We start from the raw sequence: 27,330 nt of genomic DNA, 5'->3' as shown, positions 1-27,330 counted from the left end.
TGGTAAAGTATCCACCTGGCAATGCAAGAGATGCAGGAGATATGGGTCAGGAAGATCCCCTGGAGGAGGAAGTGGCAATCCACTCCAGTATTCTTGCCTGGGAAATCCTATGGAGAAAGGAGCCTGGTGGGCTGCAGTCCATGGGGTCGCAGAAGAGTCAGCCTACTGTGCACACATGCGCACGTGAAGGATGTGTAGGCATTGGCAACACAGAGTGATGGGAAAGGCCTCCAGGCAAAGAGAGGAACATGTGCAAAGGCCCTGTGGTAGGAGCATGGCAAATACAAGAGACTGAACCAAGGTCGGTGTGACTAGAAGGAAAAGATCAAGGGCAAATGTAGTTCTTGATAAAGATCCCTGAATAATTGTCAAGTCACACAGAAATGTATAGAACAAATTAGAAACATCAGTCTTCGGTCTAAAGTTGCTGCAGAATCCTTGAAAAGTTTTAAGCAAAGGAAGTGAGAATACAAAGAACAGATAATGCAGTTGATATTTTTAATATAAATCACTTCAGCAAGTGTGTGAAGTAACAGGTACATGTAGACATCTGGAATTTGGTTTGGAGTTATTTCGTTGGTTGAGGTGATGATGTTAGCTTTGACTATAGAGGTGGTGATGGAGATTAAAATACTAGGAGATAATGCTTCAGAGGTGAAAGCAACAAGAGCTGAAGATTAGTTGGCTTTCAATTCCACTTCTTCACCTGTAAGAAATTCCACTGACTTGCACTCCAGTGCTAACCTGCACACTGACTGCTGTGGCCCCGGACATGCGTCAACAAAGTAGGTTGGTGCCATATTTAGAGAATGCCATGCCTGGAATCAGTTGGTTGGATCTGTTATCACTTAACTGTGCTTTGAAGTGGAGGGTAATCTCCCCAATTCATAAGGCCAATTGTTTCATGAGCTTTATGAAGATACCTCTATGTTTGCATCTCTATATTATATATATGACCCTATGCATTACTTTATATTTGTGTAGAGTTTAGGTCAGTTACAATGTTTAGGGGGAACAGTCCTCAAAACTGCCCCTGCTCTTATACAAAATGCAATCCTGGAGTATCCCCAAACCACCCTGAGACTGCTTAATTTGCTAGAAAGCCTTGCTGAAAGCTGTTAAACTCACAGCTATGGTTTATTATGTGAAAAGGACCCAGATTAAAATCAGGCAATAGAAGAAGTGCATAGCACAGAGTCCAGGAGACAAGCCACACAGGGAGCTTTCACTGTCCTCTCCCTGATGGAGTCAAGATGCATGAATGCACCACAATCACAACAAAGGATGTTCACTCCAACCTCGCTGTTCAGAGTCTCAGTTAGGGCTCCCTTCTATCTGCATGACTGACTGACTGACTGTAGGGTTGAACTCAGTCTCCAGGTCAACCGATATGACCCAAAGTTCCCTAAATCACATTGTTGCTATCTGGATAGCCTAAGGCATCCAGGCAGACACATGTTTCATCCCAGGATCCACTAACAAAAAGTCAGACCTCTTTTTTTGCCAAGGTTTAATTATTTATAATATGCAAATAACATCAAAAGCTAACGATTTATGCCACTAGCAGTAGAAAAGTAATTCAAGTTAATATTGCATTGAAATGAGAGGACAAATTTGTAGAAATATGCTCTTTTTCTTATAAAAAGTAGACTACACAAACCAAGGTTAGATCCCACATTACCCAGAATTAGTTTTGTTGTCTGTTAGAAAGCTTCCCATAAGAATTTCTCTGTTTTTCTTTACTGACCTCAAAATCCTACTTCCTGTGGCCAACTAGGGAAAGCGCAGTTTTTTAAATCGCTGAAAAGGGAAGTTTATTTTAGCATTTTTATCTTATTTCTCTAAATTCTGAGTTTCTTGATTTAGTCATTTCTTGCTTATTGTACCGGTTAATGGGCCAGATTCTAAGGTCTTTCCTTCATTTGGCTGAGGAAAAACCACAGGGAAACAGAGAGACAGGATGGTTTCCTGTTTAGCATGACTACTGCAGACACCTTGCCACTTAGTAACATCCAACAGTTTCCAGAGTAAGTTGGCACAGTCACTGATAGTCAATCTATTTTTTTAACTGACATCATCAATTTTAAAGAAAGATGAAAATATTATTTACAAGATACCAGCAGATGGTGGAACCATTATGGTCCCCAGAAGTTTCCAGAACCATTTGGGCCAGATGCCTCCAGAGCATGCCTTGGAACTACTCTGACACTTGCTGTCTCTGAACATGGAATGTGAAGTCCACAAATCAAGGTAAATTGGAAGTGGTCAAACAGGAGGTGGCAAGAGTAAACATCAACATCTTAGCAATCAGTGAACTAAAATGGAGAGAAATGGGCAAATTTAATTCAAATGACCATTATATCTACTACTGTGGGCAAAAATCCCTTAGAAGAAATGGAGTAGCCCTCCATAGTTAACAAGAGAGTTTGAAATGCAGTATTTGGGTGCAGTCTCAAAAATGACAGAATGACCTTGGTTCATTTCCAAGGCACCCATTCAACATCTCACCATAATCCAAGTCTATGCCCCAGCCAGTAATGCCGAAGAAGCTAAAGTTGAACTGTTCTATGAAGAACTGGTCATAGCAAACTTGTCACAGCAAGCAAACTGGTCATAGCAAACACCCTTGTCCAGCTACACAAGAGAGGACTGAACATCTGTAGATGGTCAATACCAAAATCAGATCGGTTAGATTCTTTGCAGGGGAAGATGGAGAAGCTCTATACAGTTGGCAAAAATAAGACCTAGAGTTGACTTCGGCTCAGATCATGAGCTGCTTTTTGAAAAACTCAGGCTTAAATTGAAGTAAGTAGGGAAAACCACTAGGCCATTCAGGTAGGTATGATCTTTACAATTATACAGTGGATGTGACAGAAGGATTCAAGGGATTAGATCTAGTAGACAGAGTGCCTGAAGAACTATGGATGGAGGTTCATAACACTGTACAGGAGGCGGTGACCTAAACCATCCCTAAGAAAAAGAAATGCAAGAACGCAAAATGGTTGTCTGAGGAAGCTCATAAATAGCTGAGGAAAGAAGAGAAGGTAAAAGCAAGGGAGAAAGGGAACAATACATACAGCTAAACGCAGAGTTCTAGAGAATAACAAGGAGGGATAAGAAGGCCTTCTTAAGTGAAGAATGCAGAGAAGCAGAGGAAACAATAGAATGGGAAGGACTAGAGAACTCCAAGAAAATTGGAGAGATCAAGGGAACATTGCATGTAAGGATGGGTACAATAAGGACAGAAACAGTAAAGACCTAACTAAGAGGCAGAAGAGATTAAAAAGAGGTGGCAAGAATACACAGAGGAACTATACAAAAAAGATCTTAATGACCCGGAGAGCCACGATGGTGTGGTCATACATCTAGAGCCAGACACCCTGGAGTGTGAAGTCACGTGAGCCTTAGGGAGCATTACTATGAACAAAGCTAGTGGAGGTGATGGAATATCAGGGTGAGCTATTTCAAATTCTAAAAGATGATGCTGTAAAAGTGCTATGCTCCATATGTCAGCAAATTTGGAAACTCAGCAGTGGCCACAGGACTGGAAAAGGTCAGTGTTCACTCCAATCCCAAAGGGCAGTGCCAAAGAATGTTCAGACTACTGTGCAATTGAACTCATTTCACATGCTAACATGGTAATGCTCACAATTCTTCAATCTGGGCTTCAGCAATATGGGAACAGAGAACTTCCAGATGCACAAGCTGGATTGAGAAAAGGCAAAGGAACCAGAGATAAAACTACCAACATTTGTTGGGTCATAGAGAAAACAAGGGAATTCCAGGAAAAACATCTACTTCTGCTTTGTTGACTACGCTAAAGCCTTTGACAGTGTTGATCACAACAAACTCTGGAAAATTATTAAACAGCTGGTAATGCCAGACCACCTTACCTGTCTCCTGAGAAACCTATATATGCAGGTCATGAAACAACAGTTAGAACCGGACATGAAACAATGGACAGGTTCCAAATTGGAAAAGCAGTATGTCAAGGACGTATATTGTCACCCTGCTTATTGAACTTCTGTGAAGAATACATCATGTGAAATGCCAGGCTGGAGGAATCACAAGCTGGAATCAAGACTGACAAAAGAAATATCAACAACCTCAGATATGGAGATGATACCACTCTAATGGCAGAAAGTGAATATAAACTAAAGAGCCTCATGATTATGGTGAAAGAGGAGAATGAAAAGGCTGGGCTTAAAACTCAACATTCAAAAAACTAAGATTATGGCATCTGTCCCATCAATTCATGGCAAATAGTTGGGGAAAAAGTGGAAACAGTGACAGACTGTATTTTCTTGGGCTCCAGAATCACTGCAGATGGTGACTGCTGCCACAAGATTAAAAGACACCTGCTCCTTGAAGGAAAAGAATCCACCTGGAGAGGGTTAACTAGAATGAAGACTTTGAGGTAGTAGTGATGGTCAGAAAACATTCATCTGTGTGACATCTGATGTCCTAGGGTTGGACAATATCTCCCAGCTTATTCAGCAACCTCCAGTGGACCTAAGAAGGTACCTGGGACCAGGTGTGCCTAGCAGGGTACATTGGGTTGAGCTTTCTTTCTCAGGAAAACATTACATATAATTTATATAGCAATATCAATTTATAATATTGTCTATTATTTATGCATTTTTTGATATATATATATATAACATCTAATTTTAACATTGCAAATCATGTTTTAAACATGGCATTGGGTCATCAGGAAGTAGCCCAGAGAATAAGGGGGTGTTGAGGTTGCTGCATGGGCCCCTCTCCTCTGTATCAACCAGAGCAACTTCTCCATCTTCTGATATACATATATGTGTGTGTGTGTGAATATGTGTGTGTATATGTATATATATATATATATATATGTATATATATATATGTCAGAGAAGGCAATGGCACCCCACTCCAGCACTCTTGCCTGGAAAATCCCATGGATGGAGGAGCCTGGTGGACTGCAGTCCAGGGGGTCGCTAAGAGTCGGACAACGACTAAGCGACTTCACTTTCACTTTTCATTTTCATGCATTGGAGAAGGAAATGGCAACCCACTCCAGTGTTCTCGCCTGGAGAATCCCAGGGACGGGGGAGCCTTACGGGCTGCCGTCTATGGGGTCGCACAGAGTCAGACACGACTGAAGGGACTTAGCAGCAGCAGCAGCATACACATATGTATGAATACAAATATGTATATATATATATATATATATATATACACACACACACACACACACACACCTATCTGTTGTCATTGTTTGTTTTTGGCTTCCCAAGTAGGATTCATTTGAGTTCGGATTCTAAACAAGTTTGAAAGCTTCTGATTTCAATAAGCAGCTCAGTATTTCTCAAACTCCCTGCTTTGGTTTAGAGACACTTATTTGAGGGGTTCTGGGATTCCCAGGTGGCGCTAGTGGAACTTGCCTGTCAGTGTAGGAGACCTAGAGATGCGGGTTCGATCCCTGGGTGAGGAAGATCCCCTAGAGAAGGGCATGGGAACTTCTCCAGTATTCTTGCCTGGAGAATTCCATGGACAGAGGAGCTTGGTGGGCTACAGTCCATGGGGTCACAAAGAGTCGGACATGACTGAAGTGACTGAGCAGGCACTCACCCTATAATTTCTGAACCCCCTTTTCTCCATAAGAGGGAGCTGGTATCCACAGAGGGCAGTAAATAGGTCAGTGCAGATGGACCACTGGCCTATTCTGGGTTCTACTCTCACTCTCCATATTTCAGCCTTGGGATGCACATTAGCTACTCCCTTCTGCCTGTCCCAAGCTCCTTTTTTCTCTGTCACCTGTGGTTGTTCTAAGAATCTGACAGACCCTGGGATGGGACCTCTGGATTCTAAATGCTGACCAGCTGCACTGAAGTATAAGACTCATATTATTTCATTCATTTCTAACTTAGGCATACATTTTTCAAAGAGGTTCAGTGTATCTCCTTATGAAGTACATTTAAATAACCATAATTAGCCTCATTATCTGGGCAAAACAATGCCTAATGGCACAGATCTGAAGCTATTTTCATTAAAAAAAAAAAAAAAAAAAAGACTCTCAGACTTGAGAACTTCCCAGGACCCATTTTGCTGCAGCAAAAGGTTTTGTACCCAGTAGAACCCTGTCACTCACAAACACAGCAATCGCTGGAGATTACTAGTCATTTTCATTAAAGGTAATTTCAGGGTGCTGTATTTCACCTTGCCGCTCATGTTGTTCCTGGGTCCTTGCCAGATGGCACCACAAGGAATAATTCAGGATGCCAGCCAGAGCCCCAGACCTGAAGGATAAACCTGGATATTCCAGAGTAGGCAATATCTCCCTAAATGACAGGGTGGAATAAGGAATCTTGGGTGTTGGTTCTACAAGACAAGCAACGCTTAGTAGAAGATGCTGGGCTCTTTCTTTCCCCTAACTCAGGCTTTTGTTCCACTGAGTAGGAAATGTTTGTCCAGCCTCATCAGCTTGGGATGGCAATATCCTTGTAAGATATCAGCTTGGTCTCATCTCTCCCAACTCCCCACGTGAATGAATTCGGAAGGCAGCACAAAGCGTCTTAGAACCTGAGCCCTGCAGAAAGCTTGCACTCATCCTGAATGCGGTACTAAACCAAGGAGACTTGGGGACGGGATGATGGCACAGCTTCACTTTAAACATATGAAGCAAAGAATAGAGAATGTGGCAGCCATTTCGGTACCTCAGACTAAAGACTGAAATCCGACCTGGGTCCATGTCTGATCTACCAACTTTTATGAATTGCACAGTCTGGTGTGAAATGTAAGTTCTCCTTTTAATTACATGTGCCATCGAGGTCAAGCCTGATAAACAGAACTCGATAGGGGTGTACATTTCCAGAAATGTCTGGTCGGCGGGCCAACAACAGCAGCATCACCTCGGGCTTGCTAGAAACGCATACACTGAGGCTGCATCCCACGTTAACTAGGTTGGCATCTGCAGTCTAACAAGATCTCCACGTGGTTCACAGGCACATTACAGTATGAAAAGTGCTCTCTGACACCAGTCTGCTCGCCCAGTCCGCCTCATGCTCATGTACGTCTGTGTTTATTTATCTACCCTGCAGCCTGGCCGCATCAACCGATGGCAGCCAACACATCCTTCCCTCTGTGCAGAAACTCCTCTGGTGAAGAGCTGCTTGGATCCTGAAAGGCTATAACTGAGTCTATTCATTCCCAAGTCCAAAGAGACACCATCACTAGTCACAGCCAACACTGTCCAGTGGAGGCGACAGTGCTGCATGGCTTAGCTCCCACCTATGAGACGTGCAGGTGGAAAAATACTACATCAACCTTGGTTCCAAGCCAAGAGCAGATGAACAGCTACCCAGCTGGTGGCTTCTGTTTCTGGCCCAAGCACTGGCTGAACCCAAGCTTCTCCTTGCCAAAAACATGTCCATTCCAGGCTCTCACAGGACCACAAACATGCCTCTCCATTTCAGAGAGAAATGATCCATTCCTCTCACCTGCTGCTGCTGTGGGGTTTGAAGAGACTGAACGTCCCAACCAGGAATTTTTTCACCCTCACTAACAATATTTCAAGCCGAGTTTGATCCCGACATTCAAGGGTCAAAATGTTTCACATCTAATCTGTAGAGACTGGACACTTTTCCATGGATTAAGCTGATACTCTCACTTGTAGAAGTTGATGTAAACAGCCCTAACAAACACAGAGCGCCTAAAAATTAAAGACAGTCTGATTCCCAATGTGCTGATTCCTTGCTCCACTTCAGTGGGGAGAGAACTTGTTTCAACCCAAACTGGTTTATGGGAAAATAAATAGATATCACATATCACGCCTCCCCCACAGCAGTATTCTGAGTTTCCTAAGGACTGGAGTGGTAGAACATGGACTTTCAAATTTTACACCCCAACAGCCAGCAGGCTGACTAGAACGCACAGCATCCATCAGTTATAGTGGCTTTCAGTGCTTCTTGTGCTTTTTATCCATTTCTTTTGTAGTCAGCCCTGCCCTTTCCATTCTATATTCTTCTCCCTAATTTATACAATCGTTTTGAGAAAAAAAGTTTTCAAATTTAAAACTTGCTTACAAGAAGACTTTTTCTTTTTTAAAAAAGTTCCTTGTAAGCTAAAAGAAACTGTATGTTTAGAGGAGGGGCAGTTGTGGCCGGGGGGTGGTTAGACAATGTCTTTACCTCAGGGAATCAGAAAAACATTGCATACCCTTCTCCTTTGAAATCTTTTGGGGAGTGTCTACGCAATTCTAAAGATACATAAATTGCTTCAGCTGTAAGCATTACTTGCGACCCAACTGCTCTGTGTGGCGGTCAATGCTTCCTTAGGTGGAAGCGTCTTAAGGAGGGCCATTATGTAATTTGTTAAAGTAGTGAAGTGGCTATATCCGTGGAATGATTACAGCACACTAAATACAGTCGATACCCATTTCTAAGGAAGGATCTTAATGTTCTAAGAGCCCGATATGCCACACATTCAGTGCTGGTGTTCCCGGTACTCAGGGGTGGCACTGCGTGCTATTCAACTTAAGGGACTGACAAGAAAATACTGTTTTTGCTATAGGAATAATGACTTAGTTGACCATGAGTAAATAAGAATGATTAAATATTACTGACTGACAACAAAATCTCTTAGAGTAAGGAAAATATATTTGTTACCTCTGAATGGAAAAAGGAGTGATGGCTAGTGAGAAATATGGAGGCCACATGAGGATTGCCTAGACTCCCTGAGAGGTCGCTAAGGGAAGTAAGTGTTTAGAGCTCACCAGATCAGTAGGGCAAATGGCTTGCTGACGCAGCTGGGTCTTCATTACCAACTTGTATGTTTGAACTGAGGTCAAGACTCATGAGAGAGTCCTTTATCAAAGATGGTGGTTAGGAAAACAGATCAGTGAGGCGTGTTTTGTAAGAACTGGCTCTGCTGCACTCCCTGGGAAGCAGTCCCTGGTCTGGTTTCTCTGGGCCCATGGAGGAAGAGTAAGACAAGCCGCAGAGCAGGGAAGATGAGCCTGGGTTCCTGCCTCTGGGCTTGTGGGAAGAGAAGAATTGAAACCGCCACCCTCCCAGAGAATAATCTTGAAATAGCCTCTGGAAGCTCTACCCCCTGGGTGTTGGGTCTGTGCAAGGCCCAGAAATGGTGCCCATCTCCCTGGAGAGGTTGGTAGCATTGAGAGGCAATGGAGAGGAACACAGGGCTACTTACAGAGGTCAAACCCAACAGCTTGGTGCTCAACAAATGTTCCCTGTTAAATCTGAATAAACATTCACATTGCTCGAACAACACACAACCCTCAGAGCATCTGTAGGGAGGACGCTCCAGAGACGCACTTCAGCTGCCCAAGCAGAACGCCCCATACCACACCGTGCTGTACCTTGCCAAGTGAAACACCACACATGCAAAGGTTGGGGACACAAGTAAAGAACAGTCCAGAACCGAGAGCCACACACAGTCCCTTAGCAAGCAAACCGGAACTTCGGAATCGCTTATGGCTCCAAAATGAGTTTACAAAGGAATTCATTACACAATTCCTACTAAATGAGCAGCCTGTCCCTTACGTTTGAAGTAATTTATTTCTATACTATGTTTCCAGCTGAAATGAAGGAGACGGAAGTCTACTTGGCTATTCATCAGGAACTGATGAAATACTAATAGCAAATGCTTTTTAAATGATTCCTAAGTGCTGGTGTTATGTGATCCTTAGAACCCCTCAATGAATAGTTTCTGTTGGTATTCCTAGTGAACGGTTAAGTAAACTGAACCACAGAGTGGGGAACTGAACTCTCCGACATCACACAGGAAGTGGTAGAGCAAAGATTCAGACTCCAGTCCCATTCCAGAGTCTCAGTTATTACCTCGTCCCTCTCATACATGCTGAGAGAGAGAAGACAGAACATGAGAGATTACAAATGCAGCTCTCTTTCAATTTTTTATTCACATACTTCTCTATTTTTTTCATCATCTCTCACCATATTGTGTGTGTGTGTGTGTGTGTGTGTGTGTGTGCGTGTGTGCATGCACACACTCACCTGGAGCTCCCAGGTGGCGCTAGTGGTAAAGAACTTGTCTGCCAATGCAGGAGATGTAAGAGACACAGGTTTGATCCCTGGGTGGGGAAGATCCCCTAGAGGAGGAAATGGAACCCCACTCCAGAATTCTTTCCTGGAGAATCCCATGGACAGAGGAGCCTGGTGGGCTGCAGTCCATGGCGTTGCAAAGAGTCAGACATGACTGACTGAGCAAGCACACTCATGCGTGCCCTTTCCATTTTGCTCATCTCTACCTCCTCCTCCAAACAAACTGCAGGACTTCAGGGTACCGCCCTGGGCCAGGCTCTCCTCCTCAGTGTTATTCCTCCCACCAAATCCTTCACCAGTATCGCCCCTTGACCCTTCCCTTCCACTGAGCCTACCCTGTGTCCTAGAGTATAAGCAAAACCTCAAGGTTTAGTTCAAAAGTCCGGAGCTTTGACCAGTAGAGAGCTTTCCAACATGCTGTGGGGGACGTCTTCCTAATTCAGAGATGTGAGGAATGGAGACACACACCTCCCCACCCCCACCCCGCCCATTCACATCCCACTGACGGCGCACAAGCTGTCTCCTCTTCATGGTCCATTCTAAAATGCCTGCTCCTCTGGCCAGCAATTCCCCACACTCATTCCATAACCACCCAAGGGCTAGGATGCACTGATTGCCCTCATTTCCATTTCTTTTGCCTACAGAGAAAATAATGCTTTTCAGAATATGAACGAGGGCCTGGAAATTGACCATTATCCACTACCATTTCCCACAAAAGTGATACTAATATTTAGGACTTCATATGTCAACTTCTCAAGGCCCAGGGCGTACATTAAGAAGAGGAGAGCATCTGTAAGCTTTTATGGAAAAGGGAATAGAGCGGGCATGGACAGAGCCGAGTTTGCTCATGCAGTGCCGCTGAGGACACTGAGATGCAAGGAAATAAACAGCCCCCGTCCAAGCTGAAGACACAACATAGTTAATTTGGATACCCTAATCCCATGGGTTGAATGATTTCATTTTTTATTGTCAGTTCTGTTGCAGAAATGGATATTTGGGCTGTATTTACAGGACATCAAAACAGCCGGTTGAAAAGTAAGTGGATTCATTCAAACTGATTCCAGTAACACTCTGATTAAGTAGTGGGCAAGGGAAGGGGTGCGCAAGGCTTATTGAATTTTCTGGTTTGACGGGGTTACCTGGTAACCTCTCTTTGTTTCATCCCTTACCGTTTAAATTCTTATTTTCAAAAACATATCACTTCACTCTGTTTATTTGGTGAAGCGTGTTGAGCATGATTTAATCTTTTTTTGCTCAGATGGGAGTTCTGAAAGGGCTTTGGGTTCATTTTTTCAGACTGCTGGTGCTAACTGTAGAAAGACTGAAAGTGTAGAAATTCAGAACATTGGTTATCTTCCTGGAATTCTCTTAATTTCTTGAAAATGGATTGTTCTTTTCCATCACTCTTCTCAACATGCTGATTGAAGACTGTTTTCTTCTTCCCTATCTAAAAATGGATGAACTAGAAGCAGGCCAATTTGAGTTTTTATTTTGAAATCATCATAAAAATGTATAGAAAATACTTCCAAAACTTTGATCTTAAAAATATAATTGAAGTAAGACTAATGTCTTTCCTAGTAGATAAATGCAAAGCACAGGCTTCTTGCTGACTGCAGATTTGGAAAGATCAGGTTGACTGGAAACTTTACAGCCAGTGATAATAGAATGTATAGCAACTGCTGGTATATTTATTGCCCCCCACCCCGCCCCAGGAGAGACCAAAAAGAGTCAGCCATTCAGCCAAAGGTTTTTCCTATCATAGATGTTTAAGTCCATGACCTTTCTGAACTGGTCTCCAGAGAGGCAACAGATAGATTATCCAAATGCAGAAATTATAACAAGCTAGAAACTTGGATTCAAATACAAGGGCCTGAGATAAATCAAACACTTGTCCTATTGAAAACTGATATGTTCTTGCTTCTGGACATTTGCTGGCAACCTGTAGCTCACCAGATACAACGGCTCATTACCACCAGCAAGGGAGAAGCCTCGGTGCTGGACAGAAATGAGATTCCATTTCCAGGCATGAGCTTTTTCAGAAGCAGGGAGAAAGGATAAGGGTATTTAGAATGGCAAATTCTGCCCACTAGGAACAGAATCCAGCTCTCCACTTTTCAAAACCTGCTACATTTTCTCCGTTCTCTTTTATGGGGGAACTATAGAGATGCTAGAGAAAGCCAGCTGGAGGGGCCTGACCTGTCACTGAACCCTGATTATTCATTTTCTCCACTCTCCAGCTTTATAATATATCCATTTCTTAGAAATTTCTAGAAGTAGATGACCAAGAACAAAGCCCATCACAAGAGGATGTTCACAGTGGTTCAGACAGGGACTCTGGAGTCAGATGGCCTGGATTAGCTAGCTCTATGGTTGTGGAGTCCTACTTTACCTCTCTTCTCCCATCTGCAAAATGGGAAGAAAGAAAGTACCTTCTCAGACCACTTATGTGTTGAGCTGGGCACAGCAAGCACTCTACAAATATTAACCATTACCACTGGTTAAACAAATTATCTTTAATTAACCATTTCAAATTATCCCTTCACTCCAGTGTCTAACAGCTGATGACTCTTGTTCAACTTCATCCCATACTTTCCCTCCCTGTCCACTTTTCTCACAACTGATAAAAGAACCTTAATCCTAATAGGTAACTGACTGATCATTGTAAGGGAGTGGCAGGTAACAAGAGAAGGCCTTAGAATAAGACAACACTAAAAAAGAGTAGGAAACAGTTATTTAAGCTTCCAGGAGACCTCAGACACAAGAACATGGCATTCATGGAAGGTAGCCAAAAAAGAAAGAAATGATTCATGTAGACATTGGGGATTTTAAAACTAAGACAGTAAACCACCAGCATACCAAGACAGGAGGTGGACAAGAAAAGCCAGGAGTCACCCACATAAAAGACCTGGGGTGGAAATCTGAGCAAGGCCTATTGACCACGTCAGTGGTCTGGACCTCCTGGTTGACAGGCTGGTGCTTACATCTGCTCCAGGAAACAACACCATGAGTAGAAAGTCACGGAGGACAGATTAACAGCAAGTGACAGCCTTCAGAGCAGTGGAGTCTTTGGCGACCATTTTGCTAAAGTTGGCAGCCTTGGCATGTGCCTACGTAGTTTAGATTTTCTACCAGAGCAGACATTCTTTGAAGGTTATGGGGATTCCTTCTATGTCTGTGCACCATCACAGTCCTAGAATCTAGAATGAAAGATGGCTCACATTAGGAATCTGGTAAATGTTTATCGGCCAATTGCTGGATTATCCCAAATAGACAGGTAGTCATGGTGGCGGAATAGCGTGACTATCATGGTAGTTTGAGGTGACATCTCCCAGGGAACAGTCACTATCTCAGAGAACATTTAACAGGAAATACTTGTCAGGGAAAAAAAAAAAAGAGTTCTATTCTCTTTAGCAATGCAGCAGCCTAGATTTTAAGAATTTCCTGTGTTGCTGTCACTAAAAGTAAAGGAATATCCTAGAAATTAAAATACTTCTTTAGCCAAACCCTCTCTCTCAGAGCCCACTGTTGTTTTCTGAAATGATGTGAAAATCTACCCGCTGTGTTTCTGTGTTTTCTTTGCAACAGTACAGTCTCCTGCACAGTGTAACACAGACTCAGAAAGCTGCCTCCCCAAGGGTCTAAGGGTTTGCAATGAAGACTGAGTTAAGAGTTTAAAACTCTCCAGCACATAAAAGCACAGTGGGCAATTCCAGGTGTCACATCCATTTCTTGTTTAAATGACATCCTCTGAAAGAAGTTCACCCTATGAAATGCAGGACACCAGCTGACTTTAGCTATGACCGTTTTCCTGAATTCCATTATCGTGTAGAGCTGACTAGCTTTCCGTGCTGATCTTAAGATCGTTGAGCAACGGAGGGGATGGTAGTGGTGCTGGTGGTGACAACTGTGTTTTCTTAAAGGTCCAACACTCTGCTCATCATCTGATCCTCCCAACATTGTTAGTATCACCTTCTTAATTTTGTAAACAATTGAAAGGCAAGGAATCTGAGGCTTAGAGACCTGTCACAAGATCACGGCTTATAGAGCACAGCTGGGATTTCAGTCCCAGAACTCGGACATGAGAGTCGTCTAGTTAACCCCAACTTCACATCACCTCCCACACCACTAAGTGGATCTTTCTCATCTTTGGAGGAAGGCAAAGTCTGCATGATCTTCAGCATTTGTCCTCAGTCATCATCTTTTCTCTGACCTTAAAGAGTGATCTGTGATCACAACGTCTATTTCAAACTTTCCCTCTAAGCTGGAACAAACATCCCATTTCTCTTTTTCAAAACCTCTGTTCTGCACTGGCTTCCTTGGGGAGAAGGAGGGCACTACTGAACAACCTCCCCACCAGGCTTTGCTGTCAAGAGTCCCTCACTGCTTAAAGGAATACTTCTCAGTCTCCTGAAATCTATGTATCCAGAATGCCAATTCAGTCATTACCAAGACCTCCTACAAGAGTCACTACCTCCTACAACAGGCAGAACACTCATGGGGACTGGGGATGGAATTTCAGGAAAGAAATCAAGGTGAGGGGTGGTTGATGCTGAAGATCAGAAAGCAGTGAGCTACAGAGAAGTTTCCTTGGAACTTCCTGTCTAGCTCTGCCTTGTAGAGAGGAAACAGTTGGTAAACATTTGAGTGAGAAAGATCTATGACCCCTGATGTCAGTTCTACCTCTCTGAGACCTCTCTCACCCTATCAATAACTAAAGTTCAAAAAAAGGTGGGGATATTTATTATGACAGGATGTGTTCGTTAGTCTCCCTAACTCGTGATGTCTTTTTTAAGTTCAGTTCAGTCACTCAGTTCAGTTCAGTCGCTCAGTCATGTCTGACTCTTTGCAACCCCATGAACTGCAGCACACCAGGCCTCCCTGTCCATCACCAACTCCCAGAGTTCACTCAGACTCACATCCATCGAGTCAGTGATGCCATCCAGCCATCTCATCCTCTGTCATCCCCTTCTCCTCCTGCCCCCAATCCCTCCCAGCATCAGAGTCTTTTCCAATGAGTCAACTCTTTGCATCAGGTGGCCAAAGTATTGGAGTTTCAGCTTTAGTATCAGTCCTTCCAATGAACACCCAGGACTGATCTCCTTTAGAATGGACTGGCTGGATCTCCTTGCAGTCCAAGGGACTCTCAAGAGTCTTCTCCAACACCACAGTTCAAAAACATCCATTCTTCAGTGCTCAGCTTTCTTCACAGTCCAACTCTCACATCCACACGTGACCACTGGACAAACCATAGCCTTGACTAGACGGACCTTTGTCAGCAAAGTCATCTCTCTGCTTTTGAATATGCTGTCTAGGTTGGTCATAACTTTCCTTCCAAGGAGTAAGCATCTTTTAATTTCATGGCGGCAATCACCATCTGCAGTCACTCAGTCATGTCCAATTCTTTGTGACCCCATGGACTGCAGCATGCCAGGCTTCCCTATCTATCACCAACTCCTGAAGCTTGCTCAAACTCATGTCCATCAAGTCAGTGATGCCATCCAACTATCTTATCCTCTGTCATCCCCTTCTCCTCCTGCCTTCAGTCTTTCCCAGCATCAGCCTTTTAGTAAAGTTGCGATAATATTGGTACCTGCCTCATATGGCTGGCTGGAAGGATTAAAGGGTTTGTAAATATTAGGTGCTTGAGATTTTCTTGTACGTATTATGTGTTTAGCAAATGCTACTACATTCAGAGCCCAAGTTTGGACTTGTTGATGCCTTGTCCAAGAATCATATATTTCTCAACTTCTTGGAAAGAAGATCTATCAAGAGAAAAAAATGTTTATGTCCCATCAACTCAGCAGTATTGATTGTTTCCACAAGGACTCACCCCACTCCGTTTTTAATCAACTCAGTTGGAATGCCCTTTGGGATATTACAGGTCACTTGGGGTGTTGTGTACATAAAAGCTGCCTGGAAAAAAAAATGTGATGGAGTGATAACAGCTCAGTCTGTTTCATAACTAACCTGGGTAACATGGACCCAGACATCATAAACATTCATATGTCACAGTCACCCGAGGATAGTTTTGGTCTCGGTCTTTCTGATAAAGAATCGGCTTGATTCTTGATCCAACCTTTGCTTTATCAATGCAGACATAGCTCAATTCCAAACTGCAAATCTGAGCAGTGAATAAATAAAGAACTCATCTCAACTAATCTGACAGTGTTAGGACACTCATCAGTAGATATCCAATTTTTTCAATCAAAGTGTAAAAATGGAATATATAAACAGATGCACAGTTAAAAAATTCCAGCAATTGATTTTGCCAACAACCCAACAATAAGTGTCCCTGGAATCAATGATTACCAGCTCCAGTGCTGCACAGAGATGACAGAGACTGTCTGTAGGAGTAGCAACAACCATTGATTAGGTGTACATGTCTGTCTGGCACAGTAAAAAACCGTCACTTCTGCCACAGTGGAAAACACCGAGCCCTCCAGGTGACCAATACAACCTCTCAGAGCTCAGGATTTCAAGATCACACTTCTTCAGAGATGAAATGCTGGCTGATGACAGTGGTGCAAATGGGTGGAAGTGGCAACATGTAGACAATGACTTGACGCATCACTTTTCCAATGAACAGGTGAAATCTCCCAGGTGCTCTGACCACTCCTCAAACCCCCTCAGGGATTGCTGTCAGCACCCTAACAAGCATCCAGTCATCAGTGAGTTTAGTCTCATTGTACAGGCAGCCTGACCTGCTTTGGAGGAATTCTTTCTTCCAAGAGAGAAGAATATGGACACACGAGTCAGTGTTATCTGTGAGAGAGAAGGTCTCTACGTGCGCTCAGAGAGAAGACTAATCACAGCTACACATGGTAAAATTACATGTGACCCCATTCTGAGTGTCTTACATATGTTACCACCTTCAGTCTTCCTAAGGACCCTAGAGGTTGATGCTATTGTTAGGTCCATTTTCCAGAAGAGGAAACTAAGCCTCTTAGAGAGATGATAGTCCCATGCCCAAGGTCATACAGTTGATCAATGGCTATCCTGGTACTTCTTATGTCCTTATATTTTCCCACTGTTCTTTTTCTCTGGTAGGGGTTTTCATGACCACTCTTGAATTATGACCAACAGAATTCTACACTAGGCCATGGAAATTATTGCAATTCTCTTTATTTCTTCTCTGAGATACATGACTGTGTCGAGAGTATTACTTCTCAGTGGCAGATACTGTAAGATAAAGGTAGAACTCTCTCTGAGAAAAGTGCTAAAGCATACATTTTGCTTTAGACATGAAACTTCTCAAACATTCAGAAAAGTTGAAAGAGTGGTGATATAATCCACTACTGAGATAGTCACTGTTAATATTTTACCATTTTTGATTCATGCGTATCTATCTATGTATCTCTGCCTTGAACCATTTGAAAGTTGGTTATCAGATATCATGAGACATTACTCCAAAATATTTTAGCTTATTACAAAATGCAGACATTCTCCAACTCTACCATTATCTCATGATCACATATAGCCAAGTTCAACATGATTCTCTAAAAGCATCCAACGCTCAGTCCCTGGTCTTCTCGCTTCTGTCTCTTTATCCCTCCTAATAGCAGACAACCTTTCAGCTTCCCCATCAAGTCTCTCCAGACCCAGTACTTTGAATCCAACTCAGGGTTCACTTGCACAAACCCCTGCTGACTTCTACTAACCAGAATTTCAGTCTCCTATCAGAATCAATCAAGTTATACCCCAAATGCTCTAACCAAGACTTCAAAGAGGAACAGGCACTGTGGACAGATCCATTAGACAGCCTCAGGGCAAACAGAATACATTGAAGGAAAGACTGTAAGCCATCCATTTAAAATTAGGAATTTGATAATTTGGAAAATCCCAAGGGATTGTTAAATACATTCATATACCTTGAACCTGAAGGGGTTGAACTTCAATGCCAATTGCAATTCATCGTATTCAAATGAACAGATTTGCAATGTGTTTAAGAAAAGGAGAGGAGAGAAAGCACTTTTACACAGGGCAATGAAGGTAGAAAATCTGGAAGGATTGTAGTTAAGCACAGTTTGTGTGGTTATGATTGGTAACAGGAGTCCGGAGTTAGAGAACCAGGCTCACTCTCATTAGACCCCAACCATGGCCAAATTCTAGTGCCTTCCTTCCATTTCGCCAACAGGAGCCCCTGTCTGTATTCAGAGATAAGATGGTTAGGGGTCTGCTCCATCCATCTTCTATGTGGTCACAAAGTCTCTTTTCTCTTCCCCCAACTAATACCTGTGATCACTCTTGATCATGATCTGTGCTAAACAACCCTTCAGTTTCCTCTGACTGGGGGACTAGAAGAACTGCCCAATAGCTATGAAAATCAGAGGACCTTCATGCTCCAGGGAACAAACTGGGTCAGGGCTACCAGGTTCCTCATCCCTATTATCTCAGAAAGAAGGAGAAAAAAGCCTGGCAGAAAGTCTAAAGCCAAAAGAAGTTTTAAGGACTATCAAACAGACATGAATAGGCCCCTTGTCATCAGTTTCAACTGAGCCCAACCAGAGACCTATCATCTTCAGTCATCCTGTGATAAATGTATGTGTGTACATATTGAGGGGCACCTGGCCTACCTGAATGAGAGCTCCTTGAGGACCAGGGCGTGTCTTACTCCCTCTGCATCCCAGGCAGCCCGTGTTTAACACCTAGTAGACATGTGCTTTGCATTTGCTGTAAACTGAAGCTCCGCCTGACTTCTGTCACCCGAAAGAGAATCTAATCCTTCCACCTTCCAAAGCCAGGATCCAGATATACAGTCCAGGGGATGCTCCCACCTGCACAGAGCTTCCGTTGTCAAGCCCTGCTTTTTACCCACAGGTTAAGCTGAGTTGGATTCCAAGGAAGGCAGAAAAGTGTAGGCTTCCTTTGTCTCTTTCCTTTGCCAAGACTGAGTCTTCTCTGGTTTCCCCTCCTTTGAGCACACTGGTCCTCTAAGATCTGCCACTGCCAGACAAGTCAGCTGAACCAAACACAACAGAACCTGATTGTCATGTCACATACAGCCACTCCCAAATTAAAACAAGCAGCACAGTTCTGGCCTCAGGGATACTTCCCCACCACAGTGACCAAACAGGCTCTCGCCTAAGCCCTCATCCCCAGGACAACATGGTGCTGCTGAGGGCCCAGGTGGCCTAGGAGCTGCTTGCTCATGGATGGCCCCTGTGGTTTCATCTTGGAATCCCACTCACTACAAACACAACCCTCATCTGTCTGTCAGCTCCAAGCTGATCTCCCTTCCTGCACTTCCCATCTTCCACCTCTCTCCTCCTGTCCAATATGGGTAAGAAGCTCTCAGTTCATCCAAACACCCAGAACCTTATACCCAGCATAAAATACTCTTGGCAATCAGATTAACTTCCCTTCCATCTTTCCCAGCATTCTTTCTTCTCTTCATGAACCCTCGCCAAACTCCTCAAACCCCTCAATTTTTTTTCTCTTCTCTCAAAACCCTGAGCTTTTTCACAGAAAAAACTAATGTGGCACCCTCCAGGTAGAAGGGTGCCCTGACACCCATGTCTCCAGGCAGGGAAATAGCTCTAGTTCACTGATCAAGCACAATTTCATACTCCCTCTACTTTGAAACCTCTCTCGAATGTCTCAGGCAAGATTTTCCACCTTCTTCTGTGTGCACATTAGTGATGTCACCTCCTGGCAGGGTTGGAATTCTCCAGGTATGATTCATTCTTTGTTCCAGCCACCCTAGCCTGTCAGCTGCCATCTTCACTCAGGGCTTTGCCCCCTACCATCACTCTGTGGCCCAAATATCTGCATAGCCTCTCTTGCATCTCCTTTCAAACTCTGCTCGAATGACATCCCCTTCTGAATCTCAATGGCCACGTTTCCGAGGACAGGAGTCTATGCCCGAATCCCTCTCTACTCGCTTTGGCCACCTTTTCCCTAGTGTTTGAGATCACCTGACCTTATCATGGTATTTGAGTCTCATTATTCATGGATCCCAATTTGCAGACTCAACTATTTGCTGAAACTGATTGTAACACTGAAATCAACACTGTAGTGTTTTTGCAAGTGTTTGTGGACATTATGCAGGGCAGGGGGATATTTGTCACAACATATGAAGTCTCAGAGTAGGTCAACAGGGCCATATTTTACCTTTTTTCAGCTCTTATGTGCAAAAAACAAAACAAAACAAAACAACACAGTGTGCTCCTGGTCTATTGAATACCTATGCTTCACGTATTTGTACTTTTTTGGGTGATTTTACTGTTTCACTGAGCAGAGTGAAGTGCTGTCTGAGAAAAGTGAAGGTCGCTCAGACTCTTTGTGACCCCTTTGATTGTTGTGATCCCACAGACTATAGCCCACCAGGCTCCTCTGTCCATGGGATTCTCCTGGCAAGAATACTGGAGTGGGTTACCCTGCCCTCCTTCAGGGGATCTTCCCAACCCATCTAAGCCACCGGGGAAGCCAGAAGTGCTGTCTAGGGTTCCTTAAGTAAGGGAAGGTTAGATGTGTATTCCAGGGAAAAAGAAATGTGTTAGATAAGCTTTGTTCAGGCATGGATTACACACTCAATGTTTGCAGTAACTTCACAGGATACAACTGCCATTCACAAGAATTGGCTGCATCTATTTTTTGTGAAAAAACAGTCTGCCTTCCTGCGGTAGATGGTAAGTGCCTCTCTCAAAGAGAGAGTGCACCTCAGCATAACGCATCTATATTGTCCCTGCCTGTAACAGTGTCTGACACACAGCAGGTGCTCCACAAATGTGTGCTGAATCGCACTGAACCACAGACTATTTCAGAACAGAGACTACTTGTCTCTGCCTCCGTGCCACCAGTTTTTAGCCAAACCACTATCACAGGTGAATTTTGGTAACAGCTGATGAAATAAAGGGATGGATAAACAAACTTGTGAAACTCCTGCCCCCAAAGAGTAAGTCCTGGATTTTAGGTCCAGCTTTTCATCCAGGATCATTAGTACTATTCTGCCACTATTTTATCACTATTGCCTTGTAGTGGTACCCTTAAGAAGGGCTTTAATGCACATCTTCAGTCTTGGACACATCACTGCATTGCATTCAAATTATCCTCCAAAATTCTGGGATCCAAGATATACTGAAACCACCAGTACACAAAAGGAGCTCACTGCCTGGGTGCATGTGAAAAAGTAGAAATCTGGGATGCAGTATTTCAGTGCACCTTTCTTCTCCAAGGCCAAATATATATGGCCTCAATCAAATTACCTAGATATCAGCTTTACTAAGCAAAAACCTGTTTCAAAACGGAGACTTTGTATATTTAATGCACATTTTAAGAACTGTGTAAACCTGTGCTTGACATTCTACATCTTAAAGTACCAATTAGGTTTTTTCAAAGAAACACTAAGATGTTCATTGACTCCTTTCATGCCAGAGTTGGAAGCTGATTCCTCAATTTTAGCTGGGCTATTTTGGCCCTTCTTGGATGCTAAGTGGGGAAAAATAGTCCTATGGTTTAACTTAGAAATGAAATCTGAGGAGCTGGAACCATGGTTAGTTTTGTATATAACAACACCACAGGGACACTGTGGGGAGGAAAAAAAAAAAAAATGGTGGCCAAGTCCATGAGGTTTCCTTGTATTTTTTTGTGCTCCATTTTCCCCTAAGATCCTCCCAGAGCTGACAGGGGCTTCAGAGAGCAGAGGCCCTTCTGTAACAACACACATTAAGGAAAGCATACGTTATTACACACAGTAGCACACATGGACCAATGATGTTGTGTGACACGTTTCCTAGGCACTTGGAAGAGAAGGTCTCTACCTTCCTGACAGTGACAGGTACGTATATCTACACACACATTTGAATTTTTTTAAAGCGCTCAGTAAAACACACGGTCTTTGTTACTAAAGTATTGAATTCCTTGTTATTTAAGAAAAATAAGAAATTAAATGTGACGAGAGAAAACAACCCTATTTAATTCTCCTTACTCACTGTGTCCCATAATTCATTGGTTCCTATTATATCCATTGGATTATGTCTTCTCCATTTTTGTCCCTTTTCCTTTATTTCCTATAGTCTGAGTTTCAAACATTTCACAGAAAACACTTTGAGACATTTTTGTGGAACAAAAAGGCTCAGAGAAAATTAAAAAGAAAACAACTAGTTCACTGAAGTTAGTTGAGCTTGATTTTGACAGAACACCAAGAATAAGTTGGAATGTCCGAGCTTAACTAGCAAAAGTGAATTAGTAATTCATCTCCAAACCAGTGTCTGCAACACTGTCTCATTGTGAATACCAGCTCCTAAAGGTTCTCTTGCTTTCAGAACTTCTGATACAGATGGCTTTAAAAATTCCATAGGGACCATGCCTAATACTCATTGTTCCTTCAAACTCATAATTTTATAAAAGAAAAAAAATTGTTTATTTAATAATAAAAAGCATACTTCCTTACCGAGTATTTCACTGCATGACTATCTTGAACTAAGCAATTGTCTTTCCTAGGCCATAAACCACATTGCTATTCAAATAAATGGAATTATCAGACACCATAGACACTTATTTTATTTACTTATAAGGCTAGAATGGTTTAAAAATAAACATTCTAATAACTGTAGAGTGCTCTGAAAAGTACAGAAATGGTCATTTGAGGAGTTTAAGGTTTTTGAGTACCAGCCAATGAAAACAATGCCATTTGCAGCAACATGGATTGTCATACTGAGCCATGTCAGACAAAGACAAATATACCACTTAGATGTGGAATCTAAAATTATGTTACAAATGAAGTTACTTACAAAACAGAAACAAACTCACAGACTTAGAGAATGAATTCATGGTTATCAAAAGGGAAGGATGGGGAGAAGGTATAATTAGGGAGTTTGGGACGGACATGTACACACTGTTATATTTAAAATGCATAACCAACAAGGATCTACTTTATAGCACAGGGAACTCTGCTCAGTGTTATGTGGCAGCCTGGATGGGAGGGGAGTTCGGGGGAGAATGGATGCATGTATATGTATGGCTGAGTGGCTCTGCTGTACACCTGAAACTCTCACAGCACTGTTAATTGGCTATACTTCAATATAAAACAAAAAATTTAAATAAAATTTAAAAATACTCATAGTAAGATCTACACAACTCTATTATTTTGCTGCCAAGTTTCTAAGCTGTTCTGCAGAGAAAGCATGCATGGGTGCTGAGCATAGGTATGGAACTTTGTAATTTAAAGAGACAGTTATGCATTATGCTATCAGACAAGAAACTGGGATATTTCATACATTTGGCCATTAACAACCCACAGGGTGATAATTATTCTACCTATTTTACAAAGGCTCGGAGAAGTTCAGTATGTCATGGGACAGGTCTAGGTCATACCTCCAGTAAGGGCTAGAGCTCAATCAGACCCTGGGTCAGGTGAGCCCAACACAGCATCAGGAGCCCTCATCTCAAGGTTACTAGAGAACACAACAGACAATCCACTCCAGGCCATAGTGAATTCCCATTATCATTCTCACTTCCGGGTTTTTTTATTTTTATTTTTATTTTTTACTATGACCTCATCTTTAAATGCTCAGATTTGCAACTCATGGACAATATCTTCTAGCCTACTTACTCTTTCCACTAAGACTCTTACAATGACTATTCCTCCTGAATAATGTGTTTTATAGTAAAAAGCTTGAGGAATTTCAAATACGTTGGGCTTTTTCCACTAGACGGCTACAGTTATACAGAAAACAAACTTAATTATCCATGCAAAGAAGTAGTCCCAGATATCTAGGTCAGGATCAGCTTCTGGGTTTCCTGTTTCTTTTCCTTCCCTTTGTCTTGAAGATGATTACAATGTGGGCATTTGACAAGGCATGCTGTAACTATTTCTTGCAACTGTAAAGCTGGGGTTTTCTAGATGCAAATAAGCTGTAAATAAGCTTCAGGGTTTATATATATATATATACATATATATATACACACACACACATATATATATACATATATACATGCATATATTTAGAAAGTTTTCCTATGTGACTGCAAACCAAGAACTGTTGAAGACAGTGAAGGCCATGATAACAATGGAAACATTTTTAGAAGACTGAGGCATCAATGGAGTCATGCATTTATTGACTGAAGATGCACAACGACCAGCCTCCTGACCCGGTTTTCTGGGGGATCCCCAATTTCATATAAGTATATTGAAAATCTATATTATATATAGCAACATAATACTTTCCCATCTAGTTTTAGTTAATAAATGCAACATGATTAAATAGGGAAATAAGCCTAAGTCTTCAAACCAGAATTTGTCAAGAGACTCTCAAGATTTAATCCAGAACCTAAGATCAGCTTTGTTGTAGGCTGTACATGAGCGTATATACGTCTGTAACATACTGACTGCCTTACTCAAAGTACAAAGTCTCTTTTAGTATGTCACTGTGGCTCTTCCTTGCCTCTGAATTCACACATAAATCCCTAGTTACTATAAAGCACAGGAAGCTCAGCGCTCTGTGATGACCTAGGTGGGATGGGCTAGGGACATATGTATACGTATAGCTGGTTCACTTCACTGAACAGTAGAAACTAACACAGCACTGTTAAGCAATTATACTCCAGTAACAACAACGAAGTTCTGGAAGAATTCTTGCTACATGTTTGCTTTAAATGAGCAAAAGAGTTCCAACCTAAGAACAGTAAGTAAAGTCATCAGTAAATGCTACATGATATCTTGTGTCCAACAGAAGCTGATGCAAAACCGCAAAGATTTAATGAGTAAAGACCATATCACTTGACAGCAATGTGTACGACTTGATATTGGGAACTAGAATATAGAGCAGAGACATACCTTGGGATCTCAGTGTCTTTGTTTCCATCAGGAGGACAGCAAAGGGTCTGATTTGCTCACCAGCTGCTCCCCAGTGCCTTGCCTCTTGTTCTGCCGTATGGTAGGCAAATGACACATACCTACTGAAAAAATGAATGAATGATTGAATTAGTGAAGATGAGTCCTAAATTCACTGCACCAAAAATAAAAAGAATGTAGTCTACATTTAAGGAAAACAAAGTAGTCTATGCACATTGAGATTCCTGGCAGATTTAAGTAAGCTTCAAGCCTTGGTGGAAACAATCCTGCAAATTACCATTTACAACTTACTGATGAGAACACTATAAAAGTCAATCTATAGTAATTTGATTGTGTAAATCAAAACCAGAGTAGGCACTCTGGTTGGTCTAGCCTCCTGTCAACCTAAATTAATTCCAGTGACCCAGGACAAACCTTTGCCAAGCAACAGCCACTTATTATGAGAAGGTCTGGGAGAAGATCACAAAAGGAAATTTACTACAACATGGGTGGGTCCTTTAAGCTAATTGGAAAGCATGAGACCCACTGATAAATTTACTAATGGAGTGGACCATAAAAATGGTTGGAAATAGGTCAGAATAGAGAACCCAGCTGGTTTCAGAATTGCTGGGCATAGCAGATTCTAGCAGATAGCATCCTACAATTAGGCAGAGGAATCCAGCACCATTTGCACAGTCCCATCTTGACTTGGCACCCAAAGTCATCACAGATCTAATTCTGCTTCTACCCTTGTACACAGAGTCACTGTCACAACTGATTCTTTCACATTTATCTTTCAGGCCCTGCTGCAAAAAAGAAGTATGTCAGTTATAATAACCTGGTTATCTAACCTGTTCCATTCCATGGAACAATGGAGGAGAACGACCCTCAGTTATTTTGTCATCCAACCTGGCATTGGGCTCTTTTGGTCCAGCCTGCTGCCCATCACCGGAGGAGCATCCCCGGCCAGGAGACCAACAGTAGAGGATCCAAGTGTCCTACACAGCTGCTTTATGAAATATTCTTACTTTATCTTGGCTTAATAAGTCACTGGCATCAGCACTGCCAACTCGGCTGCAACTCTGGACTTTCCCTACCAAAGGGAGCATTGAGACTCAAGTCCCACCCAGGCTCTTGAGGTTGAACCCCTTGAGAGCCTCAATGACCGTTTTTGGGGCTGCCCAGTCTTTCTACGTCTGTACTTCCAGGCTGCAAGGTTTTGAAATTTTCTGTACAGTTTGTGAGGACTTTTGCACTTTGCCATCCAATGTTGTACCTCGGTTCACTGTTTTGTTTTCGAATGCCCTGTTTTCATAGAACCCTATTCTTTCAGATGGCGGGATCTTTGGGGAAAACTTTGAAACAATTAAAATTTTAAAAGGCTCTCGGCAGACTAAAAAGGAAAAACGTATGTATATGACTGTAAAATTATGATTATAGTACCGCTGCAAATCATGTTATTTTTTTTAAGACAAAAAAAAAAAAAAGATATTTAAAGACCAAAAACTGTGCTGAGAAAAGTATACCCTACCTGTCTTTGGTATGAGATAGGTCACAAGGGAAAAAGGTATTGGCTGAACGGAATAGAGGTCTTGATCTTGGGAATGCATGCCAGTAATGTATTTTACAGTACACGTTGCTCATTTATGTTCAATATTTGTATTTGTGTTCCCTTTTGTTACTTTACTTAGGATATGGGTATTTTGCAATAATTTTAATAATGATTAAACTATTTGAAGGAAAGAATATGGATTTTTCATGTATTGAGGTTTGGTTCATGCCCCCCTATGACTGATCAGTGTGATAAGGACTTTAAAAAAAGAGCATGTATGTTTTTTACTGTTTGTAAGAAGTACTTTCGTTAATCCTGCTGCTCATGTGCCAATTTAGTGGAGAAACACCCTTGCTGAAAAATCCCCCTTTCCATTCTCTTTCAATTCTGTGATATTGTCCAAGAATGTATCAATAAAATACTTTGGTTAACTTTTTTATTTCCTGCAATAAATATTTTTAGTTGTTTATCCCTTTTTAGTGACAGCTGCTTCCACACTTATTTTAAGTTAGGGAACCACGTGGACAGCCAAGCCTGTTAAAACCTCATATCTTAGCCCACAAATGAAGATGTAGCTGACAGACATTTATTAACCTGTTGTCATCATTTAAGTCCCTAAGTTATGTCTGACTCTTCTACGACCCCATGGGCTATAGCCCACCAGGGACCTCTGTCCATGGGATTTTGCATGAAGGAATACTGGAGCAGGTGGGTCAGTTTCTTCTCCAGGGGATCTTCTCTACCCAAGTATCAAACCCACATCTTTCTGGCAGTTGGATTCTTTACCCCTGAACCACCAGGGAAGCCCATATGTTAACCCAAAGGTGCTAAATTCTCTCGCAGAAAAGCTGCTTCTAAGCCTGCACTTTCCATTTCTTCATAATTGAAGTTGAGACCTAACCATCTCAGACACTTTCTTAGAGAGTTATCTATCCAAAATAGCAAGAATG

The 27,330-nt window shown here is 42.3% G+C and overlaps 1 protein-coding gene across 1 annotated transcript in view; it reads left to right on the top strand.

The window, feature by feature from the left end:
• Positions 1–26,854, top strand: part of GRM7 (glutamate metabotropic receptor 7) — a 942,724-nt gene extending 915,870 nt beyond the window's left edge. The window contains exon 10 of the mRNA XM_042235921.2: positions 25,629–26,854. Coding sequence (XP_042091855.1) covers positions 25,629–25,678 — 50 coding nt within the window. The 3' untranslated portion in view covers positions 25,679–26,854. The remainder of the gene's footprint in view (positions 1–25,628) is intronic.
• The last annotated feature ends 476 nt before the right edge of the window (positions 26,855–27,330 follow it).

This window comes from Ovis aries, chromosome 19, assembly GCF_016772045.2.
Source record: "Ovis aries strain OAR_USU_Benz2616 breed Rambouillet chromosome 19, ARS-UI_Ramb_v3.0, whole genome shotgun sequence".
NCBI lineage: Eukaryota > Metazoa > Chordata > Mammalia > Artiodactyla > Bovidae > Ovis > Ovis aries.
The sequence above is the reverse complement of the archived record's forward strand: the minus strand, read 5'-3'. Positions and strand labels throughout refer to the sequence as shown.